At 43.4% G+C, this 16,615-nt stretch overlaps 1 protein-coding gene across 2 annotated transcripts in view; it reads left to right on the top strand.

Annotated features, from left to right (window-relative positions):
• The first annotated feature begins 3,078 nt into the window (after positions 1-3,078).
• Positions 3,079-16,615, top strand: part of GDI2 (GDP dissociation inhibitor 2) — a 40,406-nt gene continuing 26,869 nt past the window's right edge. The window contains exons 1-2 of one of the 2 annotated variants that reach the window (XM_017337715.3): positions 3,079-3,353; positions 5,190-5,287. In XM_017337715.3, the coding sequence (XP_017193204.2) occupies positions 5,249-5,287 (39 nt within the window). In that variant the 5' untranslated portion in view covers positions 3,079-3,353; positions 5,190-5,248. The remainder of the gene's footprint in view (positions 3,354-5,189; positions 5,288-16,615) is intronic. The other variant, XM_002721691.5, reaches the window with a different exon arrangement.

Here is a 16,615-nt window from a genome sequence, read left to right as displayed (position 1 = left end):
TTTATTATCTCCTGAAGGCTTCATGGCTGCCTGGATTTTCCGACATTTGGTTCATGCAGAAAATACTTTTTTGATATATTTTCTACATGAGCTCTATAACTTGAAACTCATTCATTCTTCTTTTTCCTGCAAGATTATATTTTTAAGAATTTTATTTTTGTTGTGGAAATTCTCCTGTGATGGCTGTAAGCTTTACCTTACCAGGGGTGGGGAACATCCAGCCTGTGGTCTGTATAAGGCCTACACAATCATTTGGTTTGGCCCTACCAAGGCAACCACAGATGGTACTTGAAATTCAATAAATCTATAGCAGGCTAATTTTTTTTAAAAGATTTATTTATTTATTTGAAAGTCATAGTTACACAGAGAGAGGAGAGGCAGTGGGGGGGGGGGGAGAGGTGTCTTCCATCCAACGGTTCACTCCCCAGTTGGCTGCAACAGCCGGATCTGTGCTGATCCGAAGCCAGGAGCTAGGGACTTCTTCCAGGTCTCCCATGAGGGTGCACGGGCCCAAGGACTTGAGCCATCTTCTACTGCTTTCCTAGGCCATAGCTGAGAGCTGGATTGGAAGTGGAGCAGCTGGGATTCGAACCAGTGCCCACATGGGATGCTGGCACTTCAGACCAGAGTGTTAACTCACCGCGCCACAGCGCTGGTCCCCAGGCTAATTTTTAAGTTGATAATTTTGTATGGCCCATGAATGGTATTATAAATATCCAAATAGCTCTAGGCAGAGAATTGGTTCCATACCTCTGCCTCAAAATGGAGTAAAAGTAGTATGGCAAGCAGTCTTGGTTGATCATAAAGTCTCATCTGACAAGGCATGTATCTGTCTTTGTCTTTTGATTATTTTCAAGGGAAAAGGGAATTGGGCAAAACAGTGGAATCAAAAGTATTTAGGTAAAGATGAATGGAAAGAAGGAATGGTTGGGGTTAGTTCAGAAAGCAGCCAATTTCCATCTCATCTTTAGTCTGTTGCTTAAGCTTTTCATCTGTGTTTTCCAAAAAATCTTTTAAGGAGCAATTTCATGTCTCTTAGATGCCTTCATGTATCAATTAAATGTATTATATTGTTTTTATGGGATGTGTTTCTAATATGCTTCACAAATTCTATTCAAATTAAAACTTTCTTATGTGACCACCATTTTGTAAGCTGTTTCTAGTCAGACTAACCTGTTTTCCCCCAAAAAATATATACTATACAATAATAAACATATAATTATATATTATATGTAATATGATCATATACTATAATTATTATATATAATATATGTAACACCTTACGTGAAATACAAATATTTAATATTTATATAAATATATATTTAAAAATATATATTCTGGGTCCATACTCTTGATGCATGAATCTAGCTTAAGCCCCAGGTGAGAGTCCTAGACTCCTTGGACTGTGAAAAGCCCATAATCAAGAATCAAAAATAATTAAAAATCAGAAAGAGTTACCCAAGGTCCTTCACTCATATTAATGGATTTCAAAACATTTTTGCACCAAAATAAACATCTTTTTTTTTTTTTTGACAGAGTGGACAGTGAGAGAGAGAGACAGAGAGAAAGGTCTTCCTTTGCTGTTGTTTCACCCAGCACCGCAATCAGCACCACACTGACCCGAAGGCAGGAGCCAGGTGCTTCTCCTGGTGCAGGGCCCAAGCACTTGGGCCATCCTCCACTGCACTCCCGGGCCATAGCAGAGAGCTGGCCTGGAAGAGGGGCAACCTGGACAGAATCCGGCGCCCCGTCCAGGACTAGAACCTGGTGTGCCGGCGCCGCAAGGCGGAGGATTAGCCTATTGAGCCGCGGCACTGGCCCAAAATAAACATCTTTTAATTACACTTTCCATAAACTTTTTGACTCCCTTTGTAAGCGTCAATCCAGTTAATTATCAAACCCAATTTTATTGCGAATCAGTTCAGATTCTAAACCAGTGAGACAAGTAAGGCCTCTTAACTGAATCCAATTCAGAAATGTAGTGGTAAAAATTACTCAGCTACATCGGGGGTTCCGAACACAACGTACATACAAGTTGGGACCCAGAGAGATCACTAGGCTTGGGCCACAAGCGATCACTAGGCTCAAAGGGCCATGGCAAGTTCCTTGCGTGGTGGCTTGATGCTCATGGGGGCCACCGGAAGTTCTACTTTGGATCCATCAACTATACCAATCTGTTTAGCAAAAAGATGTTTACTAAATGAAGAAATAGCAGCAGCAGCACTTTGGGCCACAGATGGTTCAGAAGGCCTCCAACCTAAACATGGTGAACTGTTTCTATAACCAGAAAAGCTTGAAATCACATAAAGATGACCACATTCGTGTCTCAGTGTTTGCCTTATTTGGGTATTAACTTGACAGCCTTCAGCCTTGGTTTGCTGAGGTTCAGATGCTTGGTTACTAGGATATATTCTTAGGTTACAACTTTCTTGCACATCAAACCAGGTGCAGAAACCACTTTGCACCAAATTATCTCACTCAATTTGTTGTGGACAGTTTGAGCCGAATTTGTGTGACACAACCAACCAAAGATAACACAAGGTAGAAAAGATGACACAAATGATTTCTGAGCTCTGCCTGGCAGAGTCGCAACGAGCCCCATCCGGGGGTTAGCCGCAGTCCTCAGGCTGCAGGGACATTCCAGTCACAGGGAGGTACCGAGGCTTCCGGCCTCCGAGAGCCGGCTGTAGCCCGGGTTCCTCACCCACGTGGCCGTCGCACACACCAGACCGCGCACACTCGTTCAAAGTCCAAGGGCCGCGGTCATGGGCAGTGGCCTTGGACAAAGCGACCGCCCATGCAATTGTGAGGGTCGTGAACGTGGCGGCGGGCTGCAGCCTCCGCAGGGACCTTCTCTGGAACCCCCATTCCCAGCTCTGTAACTCGCCCCAACCACCGTGGCAGCAAACGGGCAAGCAACCGGAAGCCCAAGATGGCGACGCCCCGCCCTTCTCTCGCGAGAGGGGGAAAAGGGAGGAAGTTCGGCGACTGACGGGAAGGCAGCCAATGAGAGAGCGGAAGGCGCTTGATTGGCGGCCCTCTCGGAGTCTCTGGAGGCCACGCCCCGTCTGCCCAGGCGAGGTCCCCGCCCTCCGCACCCTCTCCCCGTCCCTTGCCCGCTCTTCTCTTCCCGTTTGAGGTGGTGGCTGGGCTTGCCTCCTCGTCAGCTCCATTTTTTTTCTAGCCTCCCGCCTTCCCTTTTCCCTTAACCTGAGAGCGTTCTGAGCTCCTCTCCGCCTCCTTAGAGTGGCCGCAAGGTCTTTTAGCTTTTCTCCTTTCTCGAGTCGTCCGCCTCGCCCTACCCCGCCATGAATGAGGAGTACGACGTGATCGTGCTGGGCACCGGCCTGACGGTGAGCTGCTGGCCGGGAGGAAATGCTCAGAGGCCCCGGGGGGAGGCGCGGCCCGCCAGTGTACGAATCCGGGGGTGAGGGCGGCCCTTTAGGCACTTGGTTCAGTTCCCCTGCCCGGTTGCGCCGTCCACCCTGTCCGGTGTACAGAGGGTGGGCGCACTCCTTGCGCCAGCGCTCAGCAGGGCCCCGCGTCCTAGGCCCGCTAGATTGCAGGCTGCGTTTACTCGGAGACTGTTTCGTCTTCTGCCTTGGTTTTCGGGGAGGGGTTCGTGGTTGGTGGAGCTGGAGGGGTTTCAAGGAGCACGGTGGGTGGAGCGGGCCCTGGACAAGTGTGCATGGAGAGAACAGGAAATGGAAACCTAGGACAGACGTCTGTGAAGGCAGTCAAATGGGTAGTCCTGGCCGGAGAGAAGGACGTCGGAAATGGGGGACTCTGAAAAATGTGAAGGGAAAAAGCCTGCCTTTAGGTGAAGCCAAGACCTCCCCTCTTAGAGGTCGGTGACCTCTGGTGATTGGAAGCTGAGAAGCACTGGGCGGAGGGGGAGGGAAAGGCGGCTTGCAGTTGCATTTCCTGTTTAGCCTTTAGCCTCTGCTACTAGTCAATCTGGCTGTCAGAGTGAGGCCGGAGGAGTGCCACATCATTAGGTAATCAGTACTTTGTAGTTGCTAGAGTTCACTAGACTTAAACTTTTGGAGAAAGTGAAGGAGTGATTTAATTTTTAATCTCTCATTCCGAGTAGGAGACATCATTGATTGTTTTAAGTCACCCTCTCATCCTGCTTACTAAGCATCTGGTAACTGGAAATGAATTTTTTCAAAACTTGTGTATCAAGTGCTTTTACACATCACTTTACTTTTTTTCCCGGGATGTTCTCTGCTTCCATTGTCTCTTCTACATGCCATCCCCTTAACTTGTGATGGATTGCCAGAGGCCACATTCTCTGTACCTCTGAACTCTCTTCAAGGGTTATCATAAATCAGTAACCACATGAAGAATACATTCATAATATATGAATGCAAAGAGTGACTAATACCATTGGATGTTTCTTTTTCTGGATCTCTGCTTAGAGGCTATTAGATAAGAGTCTGCAAGTATTGTAGGCAGGTTTACTCTCATACTTTTTCTAATCTTGCTTTTATGATGACGAGTCATCTTACAAAAAATTAAATTTGAGGAAGGAAGGAACTATTTTGATTATCAGTTTTATTAGAAAATTTGAAATTCTTTCTGGACTACTTCCTCATAAAAAGATGAACACCAGAAGAAATATCATGTGTCCCATACATTCTGACCTCAGTACATGAATGATTTCATATAAACTACCACTTAAAATTTGTTGAAATGCATTTTGATTTTTTTGGATCAAATCAGTTTTTTTAAGGTAATACTCCAAAATAGCTATATTGGGTTTCTGTAGATAAGAAAACCAAACTTTTGTTTGACTAATTTTTTTAGGAATACACAAGTTTTTAGGAAAAGTCTGTTAAGAATTAGAATAGTATCTTTATGGTTTGTCATTTTCAGTTTATAGTGATTTATGATAACTGGAGAATACTCATTTCTGAATAACTTTATTATGTCTGAACAGTCCGGAAATAGACATGTGACTGTGTATGAAATAGTACCAAATAGAAAGCCATTTAATCATTTTCAAGTGCGTGTGATACAGTTGAATTTCTTTTTCAATAGTAAGTTGTAGGATGCCTGAATATATATGTCTATCCACAGCGGTTTTTTTTGTTTGTTTTTTGGTTTTTTTTTGTTTGTTTGTTTGTTTTTTTAACTACCTAATTGGGATTCTGAGCTGAGCTTAGTTTGTCATTTTTTTTGCCCAGTGGAATGGTGCTGTTGCTGCCAGCATGTTGTAAGAGCCAGTTAGTTCCACTGGTTTTCTATGGTTGCTGCTGGTCTTTCAGATTTGTCCACGATTAAGGTCAGTTGAGCATGAACAAGTGAGTGCAAATCCATCGTGATGCAGGTTTCCACATGCCTAGTTCAGAATCATTTTGTATCAAAGATTGTGTGGTGTTTTTACCTTAATGTATTTTGTTGCTAGCCTTTAGTTTCTCTTAAAAAATATATATTTAGTTTTAACTGACAAATTACTGTATATTATGATGGGTACAGGGTAACATTTCAGTACCTATATACAATGTATAATGATTGGTACAGGATAGTTGGCCATCTGCTACCCCAGACATTTATTATTTATGTTGGTAATGTTCAACGTCCTCTCGCCTAATGATTTTGAAATTTATAATTGCTGGGGCCAGCACTGTCGTGGAGCAGGTAAAGCCACTGCCGGCATCCCATATGGGCACTGGTTAAAGTCCCGGCTGTTCCACTTCTGATCCAGCTCTCTGCTGTGGCCTGGGAAAGCAGTAGAAGATGGCCCAGGTCCTTGGGCCCCTACACCCTGGCTCCTGGGGCCAGCCTGCGATCCTGACATCTCATGTGGGCCCCAGTTCAAGTCCTAGCTGTTTCACTTCCAATCCAGCTCCCTGCTGATGTGCAGAAGGTGATCCAAGTGCTTGGACTCCTGGCTTTGGCCTGGCCCAGGCTCAGCTGTTGTGGCCATTTGCAGAGTGAACCAGCAGATGAAATGTGGTAGAATGAGAAGGCCATGCCAAGATGGCCACTGGCAAGCAAGAGTCAGTTACTCAGGAATGGCTTTGAAACCCACCTGGCAACCGAGCCTGCCTGGCAACAGGCTGTGGTTGATTAGGGCATAAACTGCCCCTTGACCAGATTGGCTGCCTTGGCTATTTAAGCTGATGTAGCAACTGAAATAAACGAGTCTGCAGGCTGCTCGCCTCTAGCCTGCTTTCACCCGACTCCCAGGGTCTGTGTGGTGACTCTATGCCTCTTGCCCTCACCACGTTCCTCATCTCAGAATGAATCCACAGCAACAGTGGAATAGCTCTAAAGATTTATTTAGTTATTGATAGAACAGAGTTACTGAGACAGGGGGAGAGAAGAAAACAGACATCTGCTGGTTTACTTCCCAAATGGCCACAATGGCTGGGGCTCAGTCAGGCCAGAGCTAAGAGCCTTGTACTCCATGTGAGTTTCCCATGTAGGTGCAAGGCCTCAAGCATTTGGGCCGTCTTCCACTGGTTTCCCAGGTGTATTAGCTGGGGGCTGAGTCAGAAGTTCAACAACCGGGACTCTAACCAGTGTCCAAATAGGATGCTGGCATTGTAGGCAGCAGTTTAACCTGCAACATCACAACGCAGGCCCATCATTTTTTTTCTTTTCTTTATTTCTTTTTTTTGACAGAGTTAGACAGAGAGAGACAGAGAGAAAGATCTTCCTTTTTCCATTGGTTCATCCCCCAAAATGGCCGCTACAGCCAGCGTGCTGTGCCAATCTGAAGCCAGGAGCTTCCTCCTGGTCTCCTACGAGGGTGCAGGGCCCAAGCACTTGGGCCATCCTCCACTGCCTTCCTGGGCCACAACAGACAGCTGGACTGGAAGGGGAGCAACCGGGACAGAACCGGCGCTCCAACTGGGACTAGAACCAGGGGTGCCGGTGCCACAGGTGGAGGATTAGCCTAGTGAGCCGCCGTGCCGGCCAGGCCCAATGATTTCTGTATTTTTCTTTGAAAATTGTCTGTTCAGGTCACTTGCCCATTTTTAAAGCAGTTAATTTTTCTTTTAATATTATTTGAAAGGCAGAGTTACAGAGAGAGGGGAGTAGACAGAAAGAGGTCTTCCATCCATTGGTTCACTCCCCAAATGGTCACAACAGCAGTGCTGGCCAAGCTAAAGCCAGGAGCCAGGAAATCCATGTGGGTCTCTTATGTGGTGACAGAGGACCAAGCACTAGGGTCATCTGCTGCTGCTTTCTCAGGCACATTAGCAGGGAACTGGATCGGAAGTGGAGCACCCAGGACACCAGTAGGTGCTCAAATGGGATACCAGCATTGTAGGTAGTAGATTATCTCTCTGCACCACAGCCTTAGTCCCTCCTCTCCTTTTTTTTCTGCTGCTGAGTTATTTATGTATTGTAGATATTAATATTTTATCAGCTGAGTAGTTTGTAAATATTCCCTCCCACTGTGTAGGTTGTCTCTTCAGTCTGTTGGTTATTTCCTTTGCTGGATGCATTTTGTTTAAATTTTCATTTGGATTGTATACTTTTTAAAGAGTGGTTGATACCTACTTCACTAGATTTGGGGACTAATTTCTGCTGTCATTTGGTAGCTATGATAATTTTAAACCCTGTTAATGTGTCAGGTCTTTTGGTGAGTTATTTGAGAATTATATGAATTCAGGATAATCACATTGCTGTCACTGATTAGAGTAGTGATGACAGGGTGTTTTGATAATGAAAAATCTTATAGTCTCATTTTTAGTGATACCAGGTCTTTTAGATGGATGAAAGTTAAATGAAGGGACCACGAAAGTTAAAAGTCCTCAAATTAGAAATAACTGAGTATTTAGAGTAGACATACTATTTAATTTTCTTAACTTTTGGTTTATAAACGTGTAGTGCTTGAGATTTAAGAACTTGAAAAAAGGTATATGCTATCAAATGTGGGTACTGAATACTAATGGTACCTAGCGTGTCCAGTACTTTTAGGATCAGGAACTTCTTATATTTTTTTAAGATTTATTTATTTGAAAGAGTTACACAGAGAGGAAAGACAGAGATCTTCATTTGCTGGTTCACCCCCAAAATGGAGGCAATAGCTAGGGCTGGGCTAGGCCAAAGCCAGGAGCTTCCTCCAGGTCTCTGTTGCTCTGTCAGTCACTCTACTTTTTAAATAAATTAATCTTTTGAAAAAGAAGATGAGACAATTCTGTATAAACTAGAGAAACATATTCCCTGACTAGAAAACATACATATCATTGAATTTTCTTTTTTTTAAAAGATTTGTTTATTTATTTGAAATTTAGAGTTACACAGAGAGAGAAGGAGAGGCAGAGAAAGAGAGAGAGAGAGAGAGAGAGAGAGGTTTCCCTCGTCTGCTGGCTCACTCCCCAGTTGGAGCTGTGCCAATTTGAAGCCAGGAGCTTCCTCTAGGTCTCCCATGTGGGTGCAAGAGCTCAAGGACATGGGCCATCTGCTTTCCCAGGCCATAGCAGAGAGCTGGATCGAAAGTGGAGCAGCCGAGACTTGAGCTGGCTCCCATATGGGATGCCAGCACTGCAGGTGGCAGCTTTACCACAGGGCTGGCCCCATATCATTGAATTTTCTAAGGAATTGAGAGCTGCCCCTTTAAAGAACTACAGCTTTCGTGTGAAAGCCTTTCTGAATAACACAATTGTTTAGCAAAGTGAGGAACAAAATTAGTTTATTTATTTATTTGACAGGCAGAATTACAGTGAGAGAGACAGAGAGAAAGGTCTTCCATCAGATGGTTCACTCCCGAGATGTCCTCAATGGCCGGAGCTACACCAATCCAAAGTCAGGAGCCAGGTGTCTCTTCCCGGTCTCCCATGCAGGTGCAGGGGCCCAAGCACTTGGGCCATCCTCCACTGCTTTCCCGGGCCACAGCAGAGAGCTGGACTGGAAGAGGAGCAACCCAACTAGAACCTGGCGCCCATATGGGATGCCGGTGCCTCAGGCGGAGGATTAACCTAGTGTGCCATGGTGCCGGCCCCAATTTTTTTTTTTTAATATTTTTATTTATTTGTTCAGGAGTAAGAGAGAGACAGAGACCAAGAGATCCTAACCTCATTCACCCACCAAATGCCCTCGGTGGCCAGTTCTAGGCTATGCTGTGAGCCTGGAACTCAAATCAGGTCTCCTGTATGGTGACAAGAACCCAGTGACTTGGCCATCACAGCTACCTCCCAGGGTTTGCATTAACAGGAAGCTGAGATTCAAAGCTAAAGCTGGGTATTTAACCCAGGTATCCTGATATGGGATGCAGGCATCTTAGCTGATGTCTTAGCTACTAGACTAAGTGCTCATCTTTGTTCTCCTTGTAGGCTTAGGTTGGTCTCCTTTTTAAAGTTCTTGATTTTATTCTATTATTTTTCACCATCTCTGTGACTTCACTGTTAGGCTGGCAACCTCTACTTTGCTCTGCTTTCCAAAGGGTAGGCAGCCTCTCACCGTATAATTTGCACATAACTTACTATAGGCTTGAAATATACTCATGAATCTTCTTGGAAACAGTGTATTTAAAAAAAGAGTTACTGCATACCCATTTGTGCTTCCCAGAAGTTTTTTGTTTTGTTTTGTTTTTTTAAGATTTATTTATTTGAAAGAGAGTTACAGAGATAGAGGGAGAGATAGAGAGATCTTTTATCTGCTGGTTCACTCCCCACATGGCTACAATGGCCAGTGCTGGGCTAGCCGAAGAAACCCATCTCCCCACCAGGTTGTTTTCTGTGTTTCATTTTTGTTCCATTTAGTAATTAGTAGTGAGTAAATAGTAAAGAATTATGAATGGGAACATATGCTTTGATGATATTTATTAACAAGATGACTCAGCAGTGTATTTTTTTTTAAAAGAGTTATTTATTTATTGGAAAGGCAGAGTTACAGAGAGAGTGTGTAAGAGAGAGACAGAGAGGTCTTCCATTCACTGGTTCACTCCCCATATGGCTGCAACAGCTGGAGCTGGGCCAATCTGAAGCCGGGAGCCAGGAGCTTCTTCCAGGTCTCCCATGGAGGTGCAGGGGCCCAAGGACTTGGACCATTTTCCACTGCTTTCCCAGACACGTTAGCAGGGAGCTGGACTAGAAGTGGAGGAGCAGGCATTTGAACAGGCACCCATATGGGATGCTAGTGCCTTATTTGGTAGCTTTACCCACTACACCACAGTGTATTTTTATATTTTTATGTTAATTTATTTGAAAGTCAGGATTATACATATACACACACAGAGGTATCGTCCGTGCAGTGGTTCACTCCCTATGTGGTCTCAGTGGCCTGGGCTGGGCCAGACCAGGGCCAGGAGCCAGGAGCCAGGAGCTTCAACCAGTTCTCCCACATGGGTGGTAGGGACTCAATCTTCTGCTTTTCCCAGGCCGTTAGTAAGGTGCTGAATCAGAAGGAACTAGAACTGGTATCCATATGAGATACAGGCATGGCAGGCAGCAACTTAACCCACCACACCACAGCGCTACCTCTTAGCATTTTATGACTTCAGAGCAGAAGTTCTGAACTTGATTTTAAAACTTCTGGACTATAATTTAGATTGCCTCTAAGATTTACTCAATGTTAAATTTGCTCTGTTATAACTTGCTGTAGTTATATTAGAGTTCTGTAGACATATGGCTTTTTATTCTTTGTAGTAGTTATAATAGGACCAGTATTTACTAATGCTTGCAAACAATCATTTCTAATCACAAAATCTGAAATCTCAAGTGCTTTAAAAATCCAAAACTTTTAAAGTACCTTTATTGTGTCACACATGGAAGATTCTACACCTGACCTTTATGATGTGTCACAATCAAGGTGTAGGTACATTAAATATGAACAGATGAAATTTATATTTTGATTTGTGTTCCATCCGTAGCTCATTAAATACACTGTAATATTCCAAAATTTGAAAGAAATGGAGATCTCTTAGCAACTTTTGGTCCCATGCATTTTTTTTAATGTCTTTTTTAAAGATTACTGGTTCACTACCCAAATGGCCACATGGCTGGGGCTGGATCAGACCAGATCTAAGAGTTGGAATTCCATGTGGGTTTCCCATGTGGGTATAAGGCCCCAAGCAATTGGGCCATTTTCCACTGGTTTCCCAGGTGTATTAGCAGGGAGCTGGATCTGAAGTCAGCAGCCAGGACTCTAATGAGTGCCCATATAGGATGTTGGCATTGCAGGCAGAGGCTTAATCTACTATGTCACTGTGCTGTCCCAGTACCATGTATTTTGGATAAAGGATACTAAACCTGTATTACTCTTGGAAGCTATAAACATATTGTAATTTAAGATTACAAAACTGTAAACATGTTAAACATTCTGGCCAGGGGCTAGCATTGTGGTACAGTGGGTTAACCCCCTGGCCTGAAGTGCTGGTATCCCATATGGGCGCCGGTTCAAGACCCGGTTGCTCCACTTCTGATCCAGCTCTCTGCTATGGCCTGGGAAAGCAATAGATGATGGCCCAAGTGCTTGGGCCCCTGCACCAGCAAGGGAGACCTGGAGGAAGCTCCTGACTCCGGACTTCAGATCGGCACAGCTCTGGCCGTTGCAGCCATCTCGGGAGTGAAACATCGGATGGAAGACCTCTCTCTCGCTCGCTCGCTCTCGCTTTCTCTGCCTCTGTAACTCCACCTTTCAAATAAGTAAATAAATAAATACTTTAAAAAAGAAAAATTATATATAGAATACTCTCATCTTTAGATTTAAACCTAATATGTTTACAAACATTCAAATGTGTATAAAAAGTTAACCTTTTTTTTTTTTTTTTTTTTTTTTTTTTTGGACAGGCAGAGTTAGACAGTGAGAGAGAGATACAGAGAGAAAGGTCTTCCTTTCCGTTGGTTCAGCCCCCAAATGGCCGCCACGGCCGGCACGCTGCAGCCAGCGTGCTGTGCCGATCCGAAGCCAGGAGCCAGGTACTTCCTCCTGGTATCCCATGTGAGTGCAGGGCCCACGCACTTGGGCCATCCTCCACTGCCTTCCTGGGCCACAGCAGACAGCTGTACTGGAAAAGGAGCAACCGTGACAGAATCCAGCGCCCCAACCGGGACTAGAACCCGGGGTGCCGGCGCCACAGGCAGAGGATTAGCCAAGTGAGCCGTGGCACCGACCAGTTAACCAGTATTTTTGACATACATAGTAGGTGGACTAGGTTTTCTAGTGTAAATAAAGGAGACTTGGGATTTTTCTGTCTTTATTCTTCTTGCTTGTTATTCTGTATTCACAAATAGGTAGCAGATTTTACTTTTTTTTTTAATTTCATATTTTAGAGGCAGAGTTATAGACCAAGAAAAGGAGAGACAGAGAAAAAGCTCTTCCATCTGCTGGTTCACTCCCCAAATGGCCTCAACAGCCGGAGCTGGGCTGATCTGAAACCAGGAGCCAGGAGCTTCTTCCAGGTCTCCCACGTGGGTGCGGGGACCTAAGCACTTGGATCATCTCCCACTACTTTCCCAGGCCATTAGCAGAGAGCTAGATTGGAAGAGGATTCAAATTGGCACTAATATGGGATGCTGGTGCTGCAGGTGGTGGTTTAACATACTAGGGCTAGAGGTCACAGCCCCAAGATTTTGATTTTGAGTTGTTAATTTTAGGAGATACCAAATTTTAGAATTATTGATATATACCCTGTACCAAGGTGTGATTGATTTTTGTCTGTAAATTAATGACTTCATCCCATGCTGCTATTTATTTTCTTTCAAGAATGTTGAAACAATCTTTTAAAAAGGTTTATTTATTTGAAAGGCAAAATTGCAGAGAGAGAAGGGGAGAGAAAGAGATCTTCCATCCACTGGAAGATGAGTCTCCCACATAGGTGACTGAGGCTCAAGCACTTGGACCATCTTTGCCTGCTCTGCCAGGCACATAGTGGGAGCTGGATCTAAAGTAGAACCGCCAGTTCTTGAGCCTGCACTCATATGGGATGCTGGCAGCAAAGTCTGTAACTTAACCAGATGCACCACAATGCTGGCTCCCGAAGCAGTTTTTTACAGGTAGGTTTAAAAAGCCAGTGGACCTGCAGATTTTGATTAGCTACAGTGAGCTTTGTGTCCTTTATTTTTGGCTGAGTCGTTTGTGTTTGCTTTGGGGCCATAGTCCAGTGCATCAGGCTTTATTGCAGTGGAGTGTGAAGTTATATATAGAAGCTTTGCAACACTAAACGTTATTTGTTATGATTTTACTTCGAAAAGTTGAACCATGAAGTCTACTTTTGTCAGCTGGGAATGGGACTATTTGTCTTTTATGTCATAAACTATTATAGAAATAGTTAGTAGTGCTTAAGGTGTATTTCTTATTTAAACAAACGAATTGTTTTAGATAATGTTAGTGTTGATTTTTTTAGTTGTAAAAGACCTTCAGTTTTGTTCATTAAGACATCACTAAGAAAGTGAAAAGGCAGGCCAGAGAATGGAAGAAATTATTTGCAATTCATGTAACCAATAAAGGATTTTTATATACATATAAACTATATAAGTAACTTTTATAAAGCAGTAAGAAAAGACAAAAAGCTCTTTTAAAACATGAGCAAAAACTTGGCACTTATTTAACGATAGCCTGATCATCAAGAAAGTGTAAAAAAAAGTGCTCAACCTTATTAGCTCTCAGGAAATGCAGATTAAATCCTATCTCAACTAGAGTGACCAACTTGAAAGGACAACAGTGTAAGTGTTGGTCAAGGATTTAAGACAACAGGGACTTTCATACATTGCTGATGAAAGGATAAATTGTACAGCCATTTTGAAAAGCCAATAACTGCTGAAGTTGAATGTACTCATACTCTCCCTGATTTATAGCTAACAGAATTGCATCCTTAATGACATATGTGAAAATGTTCATAGGGCATTATTTGTAATAGACAAAAACTGGAAACTATCCAAATATCCATCGGTGGTAGAATGAGTAAGTAAATTGTGTCATATCCATGTGGTACATTTCTTCAGTGGAAACCTCCACAGCTTCATTACCCAAAGTGTGGTCAATCCACCAACTACATCTGTTAACAACTGAGAACTTACCTGAAATGAAAAAGCTTAGGCCCCAATCCAGGTACAGTGAATCAGAATTATAGTTTAACATGATCCTCAAGTGATTCTTATTTGAAAAGCACTGCTTTAGTCATGGTTCTCCCACTTGGTCAACTATCATCAGCTTTGCCCAGGAACTTGTTAGAAACACAGTTTGCAGGCTGTATCCCAGACTTGCTGACTGATAGTTCTGAAGATGCAGCCCAGCAGTTTTATTGAGTTCTTCAGTTGATATGGATACAACCAGAAGTTTCAATATCTACTTAGAACTTACATTTGGAGTGACGCTAAATCAGGAATCACACATGGAGGTCTTCTGTTTATGGCATTGGACATAGTAAATATTTGAAGGGTTTCAAACCTAAACAACTCTGCTGTGCTACTGTGAAAACAGCCATAGACCATATGCATATGAACAGGAATAGTGTTTCCCAATAAAACTTTATTTACAAGCAAAGACTGCAGACTGGATTTTGTGGACCCCTACTCTACAGCAGTGAGAATAAATACATTAGAACATTTAAAACATTCACTCATGTTTTAAATGTAACATTGAATACAGGATGCTAGATTAAAAAGATATAACGACTATGTGATTCCATTCATGAAATTCAAGAAGAGAGAGAACAAATCTGCTTTAGAAACCAGGAGAGTTCTGGGGGGATGGTGGTGGTGACTGGAATAGAGCATGAGGAACCTTCTGGAATACAGTGTTTCATTTTTTGAGCCAAATTTTAAAATGGTGCATATTCCTGATTCTGGAACATAATGTATCTCTTGAGCCAAATAAAAAATGGTTCACACCCCTGTAGTAAAATGTGAACCGGATGCTAATTGTCATCATTTAAAAACTACTAAATAAGTAGACAAATTATGGAGGAAAACTTGGAATTTGTATGGATTTTAAAAAGAAAGATATCAAATTAGATAGAGTGAAGTTGTCCTGTTACATAAGGTCCTTTGGGTAAATTTGAGGAGTACTAAACTTTATAAATTTAAGTGAAATTTCCTTTGTCTTTTTTTTTTTTTAAGATTTATGTATTTATTTGAAAGGCAGAGTTACAAAGAGCAGAGACAGAGAGGTCTTCCATCCGATGGTTCACTCCCTAGATGGCCGCAACGTCCGGAGCTGCACCAGTCTGAAGCCAGGAGCCAAGAGTTTCTTCCAGGTCTTCCATGCTGGTGCAGAGGCCCAAGGCAGGGACCCAAGGACTTGGGCCAACTTCCACTACTTTCCTAGGCCATAGCAGAGAGCGGGAACGGAAGTGGAAGAGCTGAGACACGAACTGGTGCCCATTATGGGATGCTGGCACTGCAAGGGCAGCTTTATTCACTATGCCACAGCACCACCCCTCATTGTCTTTTACCAAGATAAAGTGCTGGTTGCTAAAATCCTGATATAATGGTTCTGATTTGCCCCCCTGTCTCGGTTTGGTGTGTCTTAGTATAATCATAGTTATTTGAAAGAGTTAAAGAGAGGGAGACAGAGAGATCTTCATCTGCTGGTTCACTCCCTGGATGGCTGTAACAGCCAGAGCTGGCAAGGCTGAAGCCAGGAGCCAGGAGCCTCATCAGGGTCTCTGACATGGGTGGTAGGGGGCCAGACACTTGGGCCATCTGCTGCTTTTCCCAGGGCATATGCAGGGAGCTGGATCAGAAGCAGAGCAGCTGGTATACAAACTGGCACCCAGTGGGATTCAGTCATCGCAGGGAGCAGCTTTACCAGCTATGCCACAAAGGCATCCTTGATTGTCAGTTTTTAATGGTTATCTTGAATGCTTCTTCTATAGCTCTAAATCTCAAATGTCTGTTCTCACTTAAAAATGAGGAACCTTGGGATTTAAAAAAAAAAATTGTTAATTTGAAAGAGTGATAAAGAGAGAAAGATCATCCATCTGTTGGTTCACTCTTCAAACGGCCACAAAAGCAAGGTCTGGGCCAGGCTGATGCCAGGAGTTGGGAACAACATCCAGGTTTCCCAGATGAGTGGCAGAACCCAAGCACTTGGGCCATCTTCTGCTGTCTTTCCTGGCATATTAACAGGAAGCTTGATCAGAAGCAGAGCAGCCAGGACTAGAACCAGCCTTCTGATATGAGATGCTGGTGTTTTAAGCAGAAGCTTAACCCTTTGTATTACAGCATTTGCTCTCCTGAAGTAGTTTTGTTTATATGGGTTATATATGTTGATAATAATGATATTCTAAATCAACAGATAAATTAAAAAGTATTAGTTAAGTTAAAAAATAATCCATTACATATTAATGTGTGACAATTTCATTAAATATTACTGTTTTGTGTATCAATTTTTTTAAAGGTTTATATATTTGAGAGGAGAGTTACAGACAGAGAGGGAGAGACAGAGATCTGTTCCATCTGTTGGTTCACTTCCCAAATGGTCACAAGAGCTAGAGCTGGGCTGATCCGAAGCCAGGAGCTTCTTTTTGGTCTCCCATGTTGGTGCAAGGGTCCAAGCACTTGGGTCGTCTTCCACTGCTTTTCCAGGCCATTAGCAGAAAGCTGGATTGGAAGAAGAGCAGCTGGGACACCAACTGGCGCCCATTTAGGATGCTGGGCTGCAAGCAAAGGCTTAACCTAACAAGCCACAGCGCTGACCCCTCAAAAAAAGT

The sequence above is a fragment of the Oryctolagus cuniculus genome, chromosome 13, assembly GCF_964237555.1.
Source record: "Oryctolagus cuniculus chromosome 13, mOryCun1.1, whole genome shotgun sequence".
NCBI lineage: Eukaryota > Metazoa > Chordata > Mammalia > Lagomorpha > Leporidae > Oryctolagus > Oryctolagus cuniculus.
Note: the sequence above shows the minus strand (reverse complement) of the source record. Positions and strands in the feature narration are given on the sequence as shown.